Genomic DNA, 17,438 nt, shown 5'->3' on the forward strand with positions numbered 1-17,438 from the left:
CCAGTTCACATTATTTCATGAGTATCTTCCTTTCTTGCCAGATAATTGTCCAACTTATTTCCAAACTTATTTCCTCAAAACTCTATTAAGGTAAAGCTATATCCTGGCTGGATTGGAAGTTGACTAGTTATTTTTACCCATTCTCCACAGGCACAAACAAACTCAACAACAACGATAAACAACAGCAAATAAAAATTGAATTGAAACCTGGAAGAAAATCGTTCACCTAGTATTTTCCCTCTCTTACCACCCTCCTAATATATTCCTTGTTTTTCCTCTCCCAAGTGCCAATGACAAAGAATTAAGCCTTTACTTAAAAAATCAGGAGTCTTTCAGCAGTTCTATAAAGAAAAAATGTGTAGTCATTAGGATAAAGAAAACATGTATTTAATTTTTTCCTGTGAAAATTCTGTCTCTATGTAGTTCAGATTTACGAGGAACAAATTTCAAAAAGTTTTTCTTAAAATATTATGGCATTTCTTCATGACAAATTCACATTGCAAAATTCTAAATATAGAAAAGCATTGTAGATAATATCTTGGAGTACTACTGCATTCTGGGGAACAGACTTAATATATCATTCAAAGAAGATTTTGGAGAGATGGACGTGATAGAATAGTCAGCAAACTAGTAACAAAGAACAAAGTAACAAAGAGCAGTAAGACAAAAAGGCCTTAGCTGACACACATATGCTGACTGAACGACCCTGCAGTACCTCCAGGACTCTCCCTAACATTGGGTTTCTTAACTTTTTCTTTCTCATGAACTCCCTTTTTAGAATGTTTTTAAATGCCTAAAATACATCGAAAACAAACAAAACCAATTACATTGAAATAAGCATAAACATAATGTAGTCTTTTTAAAGTTAAGTGGAAGAATCCATACTGTAAGATTAAAACATAGAGCAAGCCCTGAGCTAAATTAGAAGAGGGAATTTCCTTCTTAGGAGTTCCACTGTGAATGAAACCTCTTCTAGTGTTATGTGTACTCTCCCTGCCTTCCTCATCCCTCCATCCCACATTAAAAAATTCCAAGGACTAATAAATTTTGACTACAGAATAATTTTAAATTATTTTCATTTAAAAATGCTTCCAAAAATAAATGAATTATAAAATAAGTACATTGTACATTGTTTTTTAGCTGATAATCTATTATACAAGATTGTTAATTTCTACCTTGTTTTTTGCATCAATATCAGCTTTATAGTGAAGCAGTTTTGCCGTCATGTCTACGTTCTGAAAAAAGGCAACATAGTGAAGAGCATTGTTGTTGCCATCCCCAATATTAGGGTCTGCACCATGTTCAAGCAAAAGAGTTGCACACTCCACCTCCTCACACTGTATTGCCTGTCAGCATAATACATACAAAGAAATAATAATGTAATGTAAAATTGAGCATATTCAAACATCATTAGTGATATTTAAATAAGTTATTTACTAACTTTTGATATTTTAATCAAAGACAGAAATCCAAATGCATTTCAACGAACAGCATGATTAACTAAAGCATACCTTCATGAAAGGTGTTCGACTGTCTCCGTCCAACAAATTCAAGTTACATTTTCTCTCTATTAAGAGAGACACAACATTTGGTTGTCCATTCGCACAGGCCAGATGAAGACATGTTCTATAGAAATGAGAGAGCAATGTGATTGTTTGATAATATACTACGGCAATCAATATTGTATCATTGTTAGGATAATTTTAACTTAATTAGAGTAATAATGCATTATTCTTTTGCCTAAATTAGAAATCATTTCCAAAATAAATGGTTACTAATATCACATAAATAAATACAAAATATGCATTAACTCTCATTGCTGGATATGATACGAAAAATCGCTACAGCAGGAGAAATATATCTAGCAGGTAGATGTAGATTTCACTACAGATTAGCAGGGGAATTTTGCTCAGGTTCTGACCTGGACTGCTTCACCTCTCCTGAGGTAACTTGCTGGCAGGCCCTTGTACTTCAGGATTACCCATACTAATGCCAAATAGAGCAGACACCCTACTGGCATGGCCCACTGTGACCCAGAAATCATGAGTTCAAGAGATCTGCCAGCCTCAGCCTCTCTGTAACTTGGGATTATAGGTGGGCTTCACTCTGCCTGGTGGTTAAGTCTAATAACTTTTCCCACTAAGCTATCCATCCATAACTACAAAATATTTAGTGAAGCAGCTGCCTCATCAAAATCCCTTATACATTTACATATCGTATCTTTGTACTAGCACATGTACACGCGTGTGCATTCTCTACCAACACTCACGGAAATGCAGCACTGTACAGTTAAAGTGGCTCAAAGTCGCCACAGGCTATTCCAGCAAGGTAACCATTTTGGCACTTCTGCCATGGTGGAAAGGGTTTGCAGTAAGTATGTCTGTTGTCCATGGACCAACCTAACTAAGGTCATAAAGATATTACCAGGTTGGTCAAAGGAGGATGAATTTTTTATCGATGATATATTTCAAAGTTTATCTTTGTTGTTTAGTCATCTCAGTCCTGTTTGACTCTGTCTCCTCATGTTGAGTTTTCTTGCTTCTAGTAGTTTGCCATTTCCTTGTCCAGCTCATTTTACATATGAGGAAACTGAGGCAAACAAGATTAAGTCTTGCCCAAAGTCACACAGCTAGTATCTGATACCAGACTTGAACTCCACAAAGATGAATCTTCCTGACTCCAAGCCCAGCATTCTATCCATTGAAAAACCTCCTGCTGATAGCTGACCTTCTACACCAAGTTATAAAGAAGGTGTGTTATGTGTTGGTGGAGGAAATATCCATAACAACAAAATCATGTATTACTAAAGTAATGAATGTTCATATAAATTTTCATTTTTTCTTGTTTTTCAGAACTCCCCTTTTGCCTTTTCCTTCTGGCCTTCTTCCAGAGTGTCCAAGGAAGTCAGGAGGGAAGAGATTTCTTCTTCCCCATCCTGCCAGCTGCAATGGTGACATGCTTGGATGTATCTTGCTAAGAAGGAAAACTAGCATCTATTATGTGTCTACTATGTCCCAGAGACTGTGTTCAGCATTTTACAAATATTGCATCATTTGATCTTTGGGAAGTAGTTATCATCCTCAAACTTGAGGACACTGAAGAAACTGATAAACAAATTTGCTCAGAGTCATATAACTAGAAAGTATATATGAATCCAGGTCTTTCTAGTAATTAGTATTTAGCAAAAATACAAATGAGTTTTTAAATCAATAAACAAAACAGAAAACACAACACATTTGCCTATCTAAAAAAAGTTAACTGCTAATTTTTTTCAAGTTTATTTAGAAAAGGGGGAGATGAAATGAACCTTTTATTAAGAATATGAAGGGAACTTTAAAAAATGAGATTTGTTAATTCTGTTTACACTACTAATTTTATCTTTCTTAATCCAGATGTACTCCTTGTTTTACTCAGAAAAGGGATAAACAAAATTAAAGGAAGACAGGATAAAATGATATTCCAGGGAAGGAGTTGGCAGAAAGGGTGATGGGATTTTTAAAAGGTGTTTATATTTGTGAAATTGCTCAAGTAGGTAACTGAGTAATGAGTAATGAAAGGAAGGAAGCAAAGCAGCAAAAAATTCTCATAATAGAGAAAAAGAGGGTGAAAAAGAAAGATGCTTGGTAAACCGTCATGCTAACTGAGTGGGAAGGCAATATAACCATAAAAGTAGAGGGGAGAAGGGAAGAATCTGAGACAGTTTTCAATTAATTAACAAGTAGAAGATGGTTAGAAATTCAATGCTCATCATTTCGAGTAAGTCTCCATATTAAATACAGTTAAACTTCAAACTGGTGGATAATTAGTGACATTCTGTTCAGGCTCATTTGGCATGGGTTCTCTGATCACTACTTAACACATTTAAAAGTATCTCAACCTTGAAAAAGTAACTAACATTTTCTTTGAATTGTCATACTGTGTGGCTATAGGATTTTCATTTTTCTTTAGTTTTAGGAAAAAAAACATTTTAAACCAAGAGGTACTTGCTGTCATTTCCATGATTACCATATTTAAATAAATCTTAATAACCAAATCAAAAACTATGTCTACACAGATTTATTTTATCTATTTATATATTCTGAAACTAATTCAACTGCAAATCAGCATATCTATTAGAAGGCGGCCTTTTGCTTCAGTCATTTCAGAGAGCCAATACCTCTGTTGTTTAACTTATGGGGCTGTCCTCACTTATTCACACCTACTGTGGCTTTATAAATGTTAAGCCAGATACATCGATGTATGGCTGTCTGTGCAGAAGTACCATGCCAATACCTTTATTTCTTGGCTTTTAGGATAAGGAAAAATATTAAGAAAAAAATCAAAATATAGCCTTTTTAAATTTTGGAAGCTAATGAATGACTGGTGTTGGAAATGGCATGAAAAAATAAGTTTAAATCAGGACAAGGCTTCATTGTTTCTAAGAACACAATCACTTGCATATTTTCACCAATTAAGAAACAATATAAAATTCAATTTGGACAAATGAATAATATACTTTGAACCATCAAATTTCCAGACAGGATTCCACAGATTTTCATATTTAATTTAAAAAGTCCTTTGAAAAATACATGTGGAATTTAACTTCCCTATGTATAATTTTTGTGACTCATGGTTAAAGAGTCTCTTGCATATATTGTTTCATAAAATCAAGAGAGGCAGCACAGTATGGTGGACAGAAGATTATTCTGGAAGTTTGCAGACCTACTAGGTCTTACATATTACATACACTGCCTATGTAAAACCTGGACAAATCAATTAACCTCTCACTGATCAACACAATTTTCTAAAATTTAAAGTTGCAGAAAAGATACTGATCTGCAGTCAAGGGAATTCCCTCTTATCAATAAAACTACCTAAACAGTCTACATCCCATGAGAAACTCTTACACTTTTCATTGGAAAGCTATGTGAGGTATTCTGAGAAAGGAATGAAGCTGATTCTATAAGCTAAACATGAAAAAAAAATCTGCTTACATTAATCATAACTTCATCCCTGTTTTATTTCACTTGTCTTTGTATGGAAATCATGCTCAAAATCTTAACTTTAAAATATAGATTAAAAAACCTATTTTCAAAAAATTAGGATTGTTGGAGTGTAGGAGAAATACTTATAGAAATTATTTAAAGAAAAATAAATTGAAGAAATGATAAGTCTTTGAATTTATGTCATCGATATAAAATACTTTGAGTCAGTTTTAGGTTGAGGTGCACTTTCTAAGATTACTAGTGTCTCCTTTCTGCTCTATACGATGTACAACGGAGTGGCCTGTTGTGTCCAGTAGTTTGTTTGAGAGAGTAAACATGGAGTGAGCAGACACTGCCCATCCTAGCACAAGACACTTCTACTTCCAGACTCCAGGTGTTTTTACTAGATTCCCCCTTCCCCCAATACTCTTCTCTTGCCCTACCCTGGCTAAAATGCTAACTTCTACGAGAAGTTTTTCCCAATCCCCCTTAAAACTGATGTCTTCCTCTGTTGATTATTCCCAGTTTATCCTTCATGCAGTATCGTGTTTGTACTTAGCTGTTTTCATGTTATGTCCTTTACTGAAACGTGAGTGCTCTGACAGCAGGGCCCGTCTTTGACCAATATTTGTATTCCAAGATCTTAGCAGAGTGTCGTTACATAGTAAACATTGAATAAGTCTTTGTCCACTAACCTTTCCTCCCACGTAGCACTCCATCTTTGGACACGAAGTAACTTTACTTGCTGTCTCCATGACTGGGATGCTCCACACTTCCACCTCCTGATATCAGCAAAAGTCTCGCCTTCTATCAGAAGCCTTTAGTCACCTCCTTTAGACCTAGTGCTGTCCCTCTGAGACTACTCCCACTTCAGCTTGTATGTATCTAGTTTATACATAGATATTTACACCCATGTGTTAGCTCACAATCTCTCCTTTCCAAAGCATTATACTTCAACATACAGGTTGTCCTTCCCTCAAACATTCTCACTTCACAGTTACTCAACTTCCTCATTTCATATGATCTACTTCATCCTATCTCAGCCAGATAGATCTCTGACCACCCACAAATGCAGCGCTGCCATGCTTTCAAATCCTCACTTTCTCTTCTCTGATCACAATCTATTGTCGTTCCATCTCTTCCTTTGCTTTGCAAACTTAAATTCTCTTTTTCAGCCAGACCATGGTTTCTAATCCAAGGCCATCACTCCTGCATTAGCTACACTCTTCTCCTTTCTGCTCTATACGATGTACAACGGAGTGGCCTGTTGTGTCCAGTAGTTTGTTTGAGAGAGTAAACATGGAGTGAGCAGACACTGCCCATCCTAGCACAAGACACTTCTACTTCCAGACTCCAGGTGTTTTTACTAGATTCCCCCTTCCCCCAATACTCTTCTCTTGCCCTACCCTGGCTAAAATGCTAACTTCTACGAGAAGTTTTTCCCAATCCCCCTTAAAACTGATGTCTTCCTCTGTTGATTATTCCCAGTTTATCCTTCATGCAGTATCGTGTTTGTACTTAGCTGTTTTCATGTTATGTCCTTTACTGAAACGTGAGTGCTCTGACAGCAGGGCCCGTCTTTGACCAATATTTGTATTCCAAGATCTTAGCAGAGTGTCGTTACATAGTAAACATTGAATAAGTCTTTGTCCACTAACCTTTCCTCCCACGTAGCACTCCATCTTTGGACACGAAGTAACTTTACTTGCTGTCTCCATGACTGGGATGCTCCACACTTCCACCTCCTGATATCAGCAAAAGTCTCGCCTTCTATCAGAAGCCTTTAGTCACCTCCTTTAGACCTAGTGCTGTCCCTCTGAGACTACTCCCACTTCAGCTTGTATGTATCTAGTTTATACATAGATATTTACACCCATGTGTTAGCTCACAATCTCTCCTTTCCAAAGCATTATACTTCAACATACAGGTTGTCCTTCCCTCAAACATTCTCACTTCACAGTTACTCAACTTCCTCATTTCATATGATCTACTTCATCCTATCTCAGCCAGATAGATCTCTGACCACCCACAAATGCAGCGCTGCCATGCTTTCAAATCCTCACTTTCTCTTCTCTGATCACAATCTATTGTCGTTCCATCTCTTCCTTTGCTTTGCAAACTTAAATTCTCTTTTTCAGCCAGACCATGGTTTCTAATCCAAGGCCATCACTCCTGCATTAGCTACACTCTTCTCCTTTCCGCATCTTGACTCCTTGGTGAACCATTCATAATGGCTGTTCAACTCTCCATTGTCTTCCCTTATGGCTGTTCAACTCTCCATTGCCTTCCCTTGAATCTATTGCTCATGTATCATGTTGCCAACACTGTCCTCCTAAGGCTAAGCTTTTCTATGCACGTGTTGTCAATGAGGCTGGAGGAAATCATGCAACTGTGCTTACTAGGGCCACTGCAAACTTAGGTCACATGACCTCAATTAGGCTCTCACTGATCCAAGGCCATCCTTTCATATGATACTTCCCTAAACAATTCACTATGCCCCTTATCCCAACAGCTCTTCCAAACCTTTTCATCCCTTCTCAAACTTCCCATAGTACACACTCTGCTGTACCTTTTCAGCTAAAAATCTTGGCTCATATTTACTGGGGAAAAAAAATAAACCATGTCCTGAAATCTCCCTCTTTTCCCCTCCTTCTCATCTAATTCATCTATAAATGCCTTTTATGAATATTTTTTCCTTCACCTATCTCCCATGAAGAGGTAGTCCTTTCCTTGCCAATGAAAATGTTTCTACATATATAAGCGATAGCATGGTATCTTATCTATCATTCCTCTTCTCACTTATCTTCAATCTTTCATTACATCCTGGCTATTTCCCTGCTGCCTATAAACATGTCCATGTCTTCTCCCCCAATGCCCAAAGAAACTTTACTTGATCCATCCCCACTATCATTCCATATCTCTCCAGTCTTTTGTAGCTAAACGCCATGAGAGGGGTCTTGACAAGAGGTGTCTCCATTTCCTCTCCTGTCGTTTTCTTTTAACATTCATGTTCTTTCTTCTAAATTCTTCACAGATGTTAATGCATCTCTTAATTGCCAAATCTAATTTGTCTTTTCTCAATTCTCTTTTTGCCTCTTTGAAGCCTTCCAAACTGCAACCTTTTTCTTTTTGATATTCCCTTCTATTTTTTTTTTTTTTTTTTTTTTTTTTTTTTTTTTTTTTTTTTTTTTTTTTTTTTTTTTTAAACACCACTCTCTCTCCTGGTTCTCTTTCCAAATATCAGTTCCTCTGCTTCTGACACTGCTTTTTTGATTTTTGATCCCTTACCTGACTGACCTCCTAGAATGTAGGGGCAATTCCTGCTCCCCCATTCCTTTGTATCTGCTGTTGTGAGTCCTCTACCTGATACATAGATCTTAATAAAAGCAGCAGTTGTCTGCCTTGAAATTTTTACTCTTCACATACTGTGTCCATATTGGGGCATTTAAGTGGCACAATGAATAAGACTTCTGGGCTTGGAGTCAGGAAGACATCTTCCTGAGTTCAAATCTGATGTCAACTACTTACAGTTGTGTGATCCTGGGCAGGTTATTTAACCCTGTTTGCCTTCATTTCCTCAGCTATCAAAATGAACTGAAGAAGGAAATGGCAAACCATTCCAGTAACTTTGCCAAGAAAATCCCTCACCTACGGATAGTCAGACACAGTTGTTTTAGATAGGTCAATGTTTCAGCAGGAAAGATTCATATTTGCTCCCACGTTGCTACTGATTAAGAATATGAAAGCTGGCTAAAATCCAAAGGAAGGAGTTTCCAATTCATTAAAAAATGGGCACGAGGAAGGAAGTGATGTCAGCTTTGGGGATTTGCTATCCAATCTCTAGGAAGCAAAACCTGACCCTGACCCTGTCGCAGGTGCTGAGGGGGTTTTGATTTCTGGGGGATTAATGAGGGTGAGGAACACGGACTCAAGTGGAGGGATTAGGGAAGATGGGAATGTCTTAGGCTCCTCCTGTGGGGCCTTCTCCTTCTCTCCTCCCCCAACTTTTGCTCTTACCGCTTCTCTCTATCTACATCGTTTACATTGTTTTTTCCGAGCAGCAGCAGCTGCTGCACTTTGGCCGCATCCCCTAACAAAGCAGCTTTGTGGATCTTCCGGAGGTCCTTGCTCTGGATCACGTATCCTGGGATGTAGTTGGATGTTTGGACCCCAAAGAAATTCGGCAGATTGCGGGGAGGGCAAGGTGGAAACTGCTCTTGCTTGCCGAAATCAAAAATCTTCTTCATTCTGGAAGCAGGGGGGAGTTCTCTCCCGGCCCCTCAGCCTGTTCCGAGGCGGAGAATTAAAGGGGAAATTGAAGAAATTGAAGGGGGGATTAAAATGAAAATTAAAGGGGGAATTGAAGAAATTGAAGGGGGAATTAAAATGGGAATTAAAGGGGAAATTAAATGGGAAATTGAAGGGGAAATTAAAATGAAAATTAAAGGGGGAATTAAAGGGGAAATTGAAGAAATTAAAAGGGGGATTAAAATGAAAATTAAAGGGGGAATTAAAAAGGAAATTAAAGGGGAATAAAAAGGGGAAATGTCAATAACCGGAGGCCAGAGGTTTAAGAAACCTGTGAGCCCGTAGCAGTTATAATTCAGCCCTAGAGTCGACTGCAACGCTGGCAACGGCAAGAGGGAAACTGAACTGCGCGTGCCTTTGTCAGGCTCTGGGCTCACGCGGATGCGATAGTCAAGTCACGCACTGATCAGTGCTTGGGTGCTGGGTCCCTTAACTCTCAGCTCGAGGAATCTAGAGCTCGAGGTCGCTTCAGGGTGGGTGAGCTCCTGGTCTCGCATTCCAATCTCGGGACCTGCTCTGTTGCTTACTTTTGTAATGGGCCAAGCACTTCTCTGAGCATTGGTTTCCTCCGTAAAAGGAGACTCTACTCGATCTCCCCAAGTCTCTTGCAATTCTGTGAGGCTAAAGGCGGCGCCCAGCCTGAAAAGGACCCTAGAGGCCCGCATGGACAAATGTAGTCTAGGGATCTCTTCTGAGTCTTTCTTCCCGGTTACTGCCTAAAAGTGTGTTGGGAAAGATTTGTACGGGGCGACGTCAGCTGGTCTCAACCAGACAGCCCTGGGTTCAAGTCCATCCTCTACATAATTTGCCTTATTGCTGCTATTATTAACTTGGGGGGGGGGGAGGGGGGAGAGGGAGAGGGGTCAGAAAGGAGAGGGATTTCCGCAGTTCAATAGAAAAAGATGTACCACTTTTACTTGAAAGATGTAAACATACCCTAAGACTTTCGAGGGCATATAGAGGATAATAGACCCATTCAACTCTGGGCTGATGAGATCCTGTCCAGAAAATGGTGTTTTTAATGATGTTACATTCTAGGAGGGACACTGATGAATACGGAGACAAGAGATACGGATAAGAGAGAGAAGACTAAGGGAAGGCATGACTCTTCTCAAATATCCTGCAGAGATACTTTGATTCTCTATCAGTTTATACCATAGTGTTGCATGCTTCCATTAGGAGAGATCATCAAAGTCTGCTTTATTTTTAAGTCACATATAATGTGGAGTAGAAGGTAGCAGTGTTTTGTTGCTACCTTCTAGTGACTTGGGTTCAACCCCCAATCCATAAGGAAATTTCTGCAAAGGGAAACAATGCAGGTTATCTAACTAGTCTTGGCCTTTCCCCCCTCCTGCTTTTCCCTGCTGCCTCTCATGTTCCATTCATGATGTGAAATGGATCCTCTGCACCATCAGCTCACCTTGATTTGTTCAGCTCCAGTCACTGAACCTGAGAATACAGAAATAATGCATAACCACCCTGATGACCCTCCCTTCCCCACTCCCAACCCGCTGCTGTTGTTGCTGCTGCAGTTCATCTTGTAGGTCTTTTGGTCTCAGTAGAGATTATTTGTGATCCAGTTTGTAAAACCTGTGGTCAACATGTTGGTTATACTTGTGACATGGCTCGTCAATATCTATTCAAGGGATTGATTCTCTCCATCGTTTGGGCCTTACCTGATGATATTCTGAGAACTTCAATATTGTCTCTAAATTGCATATGATGTTCTCTAACATTTTCTAACATTTCGCACCATGTTATATTCTGAATAAGTGTGGACAATAGTTTGGCAAGTTGAAAGCCCCATTGAGCTAGTAACAGATTTCATCATCATTCATCCAGCACTTTATATAGTTTATCTCTATTTTTAGTGCAAATTTACAACAAATAGTTGTACTTTTTTTTTTTTAATAATTTTTTTTATTGATAGAACCCATGCCAGGGTAATTTTTTACAGCATTATCCCTTGAATTCACTTCTGTTCCGATTTTTTCTCCTCCCTCCCTCCACCCCCTCCCCCAGATGGGAAGCAGTCCTTTACACGTTGAATAGGTTACAGTATATCCTAGATACAATCTATGTGTGCAGAACTGAACAGTTTTCTTGTTGCACAGGGAGAATTGAATTCAGAAGGTATAAATAACCCGGGAAGGAAAACAAAAATGCAAGCAGTTTATATTCATTTTCCAGTGTTCTTTCTTTGGGTGTAGCTGCTTCTGTCCATCTTTGATCAATTAAAGTTCTCTTTATCGAAGAGATCCACTTCCATCAGAATACATTCTCAAACAATATTGTTATTGAGGTATATAATGATCTCCTGGTTCTGCTCGTTTCACTTAGCATCAGTTCATGTAAGTCGCACCAGTCCTCTCTGTATTCATCCTGCTGGTCATTCCTTACAGAACAATAATATTCCATAACATTCATATACCACAATTTACTCAACCATTCTCCAATTGATGGGCATCCTTTCATTTTCCAGCTTCTAGCCACTACAAACCGGGCTGCCACAAACATTTTGGCACATACAAGTCCCTTTCCTTTCTTTAGTATCTTTTTGGGGTATAAGCCCAATAGAAACACTGCTGGATCAAAGGGTATGCACAGTTTGATAACTTTTTGAACATAGTTCCAAATTGCTCTCCAGAATGGCTGGATGTGTTCACAGTTCCACCAACAATGTATCAGTATCCCTGTTTTCCCACATCCCCTCCAACATTCCGCATTAACTTTCCCTGTCATTCTAGCCAATCTGACAGGTGTGTAGTGGTATCTCAGAGTTGTCATAATTTGCATTTCGCTGATTAATAATGATTTGGAGCATATTTTCATATGTCTACATATAGTTTCAATTCCTTCGTCTGAGAATTGTCTATTCATATCCTTTGACCATTTATTAATTGGAGAATGGTTTGACTTTTTATAGATTAGAGTCAATTCTCTATATATTTTGGAAATGAGGCCTTTATCAGAACCTTTGATTGTAAAAATGTCTTCCCAGTTTATTGTTTCCTTCTAATCTTGTCTGCATTTGTTTTATTTGTACAAAAACTTTTCAATTTGATATAATCAAAATTTTCTATTTTGTGGTCAATAGTGATCTCTAGTTCTTCTTTGGTCATAAATTCCTCTCTCTTCCAGAGGTCTGCGAGGTAAACTATCCTATGCTCTTCCAATTTATTTATAATCTCATTCTTTATGCCTAGGTCATGAACCCATTTTGACCTCATCTTGGTGTACGGTGTTAAGTGTGGGTCAATGCCTAGTTTCTGCCATACTGATTTCCAATTTTCCCAGCAATTTTTGTCAAATAATGCATTCTTATCCCAGAAACTAGTGTCTTTGGGTTTGTCAAACACTATATTATTAAAGTTATTGGCTGTTTTGTCCTTTGAACCTAAACTATTCCATTGATCAACTAGTCTATTTCTTAGCCAATATTAGATAGTTTTAATGGTTGCTGCTTTATAATAGAGTTTTAGGTCTGGTACTGGTAGACTATCATCCTTTGCATGCTTACCCATTAATTCCCTTAATATTCTTGAATTTTCTGTTTCCAGATCAATTCTGTTATTTTGTCATGACTAATAAAATAATTTTGGGGGTAATTTGATTTTATAGTCATGGGTCCTCTTAATCATTCTTTGATCTTTTTCACATATTGGCTTTAAAAAAGTATTATTGGGTGAAAGATATTCAGAATTTAAATACTTTGGGGTTTATGTCTGAAATTGCTCTCCAGAATGGTGATATCAGATTACAACTCTACCAGCAATGCTTTAGTGCATCTATTTTCCCACATCTCTCCAATATTTATCATATTTTCCTGTCATCTTAATCAATCAGATAGGAATAAGATGGTATCTCAGGATGGTTTTACTTTACATTTCTATAAATCTATATTGGGATTTAATTTCTTCATATGTCAATTCTCTGTTCATATTCTTTGAGCACTGATCAACAGGGGAATTTTATAATTTGAGTCAATTCTATATATATTTTAGAAATGAGGCCTTAATCAGAAACACTGGATATGAAAATTATTTCCCAGCTTTCTGCTTTCCTTCTACTCTTGGCTACACTGGTTCTATTAAAAAGCTTTTTAATTTGATGTAATCAAAAAGTATTCATTTTGCATTTCAAAATGTTCTTTAAGCCTTGTTTGGTCATGAAATTTCCCTTCTCCAAAGATATGAACAGCAAATTATCTCTTGCTCTCCTGATTTGCTTATACTTATCGCCCTTTATGCTTAACTCACATATCCATTGTGACCAAAAAAGGGTCAGGGTTTGAGATATAGGTCTATGCCAAGTTCTTATCCCAAAAGCTGGTCTCTTTGGATTTAATCAAACAGTACCTTCCTGTACATTTGTGTACCCAACCTATTCTACTGCTATTTCTTAGGCAATATTAGATAGTTTTAATGGTTGCTGCTTTATAATAGAGTTTTAGGTCTGGTACTGGTAGACTATCATCCTTTGCATGCTTACCCATTAATTCCCTTGAAATTCTTGACCTTTTGTTTTTCCATATGAACTTTGTTGTTATTTTTTCTAATTCATCAAAGTAGTTTTTTGGGAGTCTGATTGGTATAGTGCTAAATAAATAGATTAATTTAGGTAGTATTGTCATCTTTATTATATTTGCTCACCCAATCCAAGAGCATTTAATATTTTTCCAGTTGGTTAGATCAGACTTAATTTGTGTGGAAAGTGTTTTGTAGTTTTGCTCATAAAGTTTCTGATTTTCCCTTGGCAGATATATTCCTAAATATTTCATACAATCAGTAGTTACTTTAAATGGAATTTCTTTTTGTAACTCTAACTGTTGGGTTTTGTTAGTGATATATAAGAATGCTGATGACTTATGTGGGTTTATTTTATATCCTGCAACTTTGCTGAAGGTGTGGATTGTTTCTAATAACTTTTTGGTAGTCTCCGGGGTTCTCTAATTATACCATCATATCATCAGCAAAGAGTGATAATTTGGTTTCCTCATTGCCTATTCTTATTCCTTTAATGTCTTTCTCAACTCTTATTGCCAAAGCTAGCATTTCTAATACAATATTAAATAGTAACAGTGATAGTGGGCAACCTTGTTTTACTCCTGATCTTATTGGGAATGGTTGCAGTTTGTCCCCATTACATATGATGCTTACTGCTGGTTTTAAATAGATGCTACTGATTATTTTAAGGGGAAGTCCGTTTATTCCTATACTCTCAAGAGTTTTTAATAGGAATGGATGTTGGATTTTATCAAATGCTTTTTCTGCATCTATTGAGATGATCATATGTTTTTTGTTAATTTGATTATCAATATAGCCAATTATATTGATAGTTTTCCTAATATTGAACCAGCCCTGCATTCCTGGTATAAATCCTACTTGATCGTGGTGTATTATCCTGGGGATGATTTTCTGTAGTCTTTTTGCTAATATCTTATTTAAGATTTTAGCATCAATATTCATTAGGGAGATTGGTCTATAATTTTCTTTCTCTGTTTTCAACCTACCTGGTTTAGGTATCAATACCATGTTCCTTTTCTGTTAATCTGGGCACTTTTTATTTTTGTAAATGTTCAACCATTTCAGTTTGTCAGATTTCTTGGACAAAATAGATTCTAATTAGAACTTTAATTTCTTCTTAAGTGGCAAGTTAAATTTTCCCTTTTCATGTTGGTAATATGTTTTTTTTTTCTATTCAAATTAACCAAATTTTATTTATTTCATTGGGTTTTTCATAAAACCAAGTCTTAATTTTATTTAGTTCAATGGTTTTCTTCCTTTCAATTTTATTCATCTCTGATTTTCAGAATTTCCAATTTGGTATTTGAATTTTTTTTTTATTTTTTTTTTATTTTTTTTTAAGTTTTTTATTTAATAATTACATTATATTGACACTCATTTCTGTTCCGATTTTTTTCCCCTCCCTCCCTCCACCCCCTCCCCTAGATGGCAAGCAGTCCTTTATATGTTGGATATGTTGCAGTATATCCTAGATACAATATATGTTTGCAGAACCGAACAGTTCTCTTGTTGCGTAGGGAGAATTGGATTCAGAAGGTATAAATAATCCGGAAGAAAAACAAAAATGCAGATAGTTCACATTCGTTTCCCAGTGTTCTTTCTTTGGGTGTAGCTGCTTTTGTCCGTCATTTATCAATTGAAACTCAGGTCTCTTTGTCAAAGAAATCCACTTCCATCAAAATATGTCCTCATACAATATCGTTGTCGAAGTGTATAATGATCTCCTGGTTCTGCTCATTTCACTTAGCATCAGTTCATGAAGGTCTCTCCAAGCCTCTCTGTATTCATCCTGCTGGTCATTTCTTACAGAACAATAATATTCCATAACATTCATATACCACAATTTACCCAGCCATTCTCCAATTGATGGGCATCCATTCATTTTCCAGTTTCTAGCCACTACAAACAGGGCTGCTACAAACATTTTGGCACATACAGGTCCCTTTCCCTTCTTTAGTATTTCTTTGGGATATAAGCCCAATAGAAACACTGCTGGATCAAAGGATATGCACATTTTGATAATTTTTTGGGCATAATTCCAGATTGCTCTCCAGAATGGTTGGATTCGTTCACAACTCCACCAACAATGCATTAGTGTCCCAGTTTTCCCGCATCCCCTCCAACATTCATCATTATTTTTTCCTGTCATCTTAGCCAATCTGACAGGTGTGTAGTGGTATCTCAGAGTTGTCTTAATTTGCATTTCTCTGATCAATAATGATTTGGAACACTCTTTCATATGAGTGGTAATAGTTTCAATCTCATCCTCTGAAAATTGTCTGTTCATATCCTTTGACCATTTATCAATTGGAGAATGGCTTGATTTCTTATAAATTTGAGTCAGTTCTCTATATATTTTGGAAATGAGGCCTTTATCAGAACCTTTAACTGTGAAAATGTTTTCCCAGTTTGTTGCTTCCCTTCTAATCTTGTTTGCATTAGTTTTATTTGTACAAAGGCTTTTTAATTTGATGTAATCGAAATTTTCTATTCTGTGATCAGTAATGGTCTCTAGTTCATCTTTGGTCACAAATTTCTTTCTCCTCCACAAGTCTGAGAGATAAACTATTCTATGTTCCTCTAATTTATTTATAGTCTCGTTCTTTATGCCTAGGTCATAGACCCATTTTGATCTTATCTTGGTATATGGTGTTAAGTGTGGGTCCATGCCTAATTTCTGCCATACTAATTTCCAATTATCCCAGAAGTTTTTATCAAATATTGAATTCTTTTCCCAGAAGTTAGGGGCTTTGGGTTTGTCAAACACTAGATTGCTATAATTGACTATTCTGTCTTGTGAGCCTAGCCTTTTCCACTGATCCACTAATCTATTTCTTAGCCAATACCAAATGGTTTTGGTGACTGCTGCTTTATAATATAATTTTAGATCAGGTACAGCTAGGCCACCTTCATTTGATTTTTTTTTCATTAGTTCCCTTGAGATTCTCGACTTTTTATTGTTCCATATGAATTTTGTTGTTATTTTTTCTAGATCAATAAAATATTTTCTTGGAAGTCTGATTGGTATAGCACTAAATAAATAGATTAGTTTAGGGAGTATTGTCATCTTTATTATGTTCGCTCGGCCAATCCAAGAGCACTTAATATTTTTCCAATTATTTAAGTCTGACTTTATTTGTGTGGAGACTTTTTTATAATTTTGCTCATATAATTCCTGACTTTCCTTTGGTAGATAGATTCCCAAATATTTTATGGTATCAACAGTTATTCTGAATGGAATTTCTCTTTGTATCTCTTGCTGTTGGGTTTTGTTGGTGATGTATAAAAATGCTGAGGATTTATGGGGATTTATTTTGTAGCCAGCTACTTTGCTAAAATTATGAATTATTTCCAATAGCTTTTTGGTAGAATCTCTGGGGTTCTCTAGGTATACCATCATATCATCTGCAAAGAGTGATAGTTTGGTTTCCTCATTGCCTACTCTAATTCCTTTTATATCTTTCTCGACTCTTATTGCCGAGGCTAGTGTTTCTAATACGATATTAAATAATAATGGTGATAGTGGGCAAACTTGCTTCACTCCAGATCTTACTGGGAAAGGTTCCAGTTTTTCCCCATTGCATATGATGCTTACTGATGGTTTTAAATATATGCTCCTGACTATTTTAAGGAAAAGTCC

At 36.9% G+C, this 17,438-nt stretch overlaps 1 protein-coding gene across 1 annotated transcript in view; it reads right to left on the reverse strand.

The window, feature by feature from the left end:
• LOC127538746 (putative ankyrin repeat domain-containing protein 19) overlaps window positions 1–9,586 on the reverse strand; it is a 37,384-nt gene extending 27,798 nt beyond the window's left edge. The window contains exons 1-3 of the mRNA XM_051962491.1: window positions 8,982–9,586; window positions 1,512–1,626; window positions 1,176–1,346 (exon numbers count right to left, since the gene is read on the reverse strand). Coding sequence (XP_051818451.1) covers window positions 1,176–1,346; window positions 1,512–1,626; window positions 8,982–9,211 — 516 coding nt within the window. The 5' untranslated portion in view covers window positions 9,212–9,586. The remainder of the gene's footprint in view (window positions 1–1,175; window positions 1,347–1,511; window positions 1,627–8,981) is intronic.
• Window positions 9,587–17,438: the final 7,852 nt, after the last annotated feature.

This window comes from Antechinus flavipes, chromosome 5, assembly GCF_016432865.1.
Source record: "Antechinus flavipes isolate AdamAnt ecotype Samford, QLD, Australia chromosome 5, AdamAnt_v2, whole genome shotgun sequence".
NCBI lineage: Eukaryota > Metazoa > Chordata > Mammalia > Dasyuromorphia > Dasyuridae > Antechinus > Antechinus flavipes.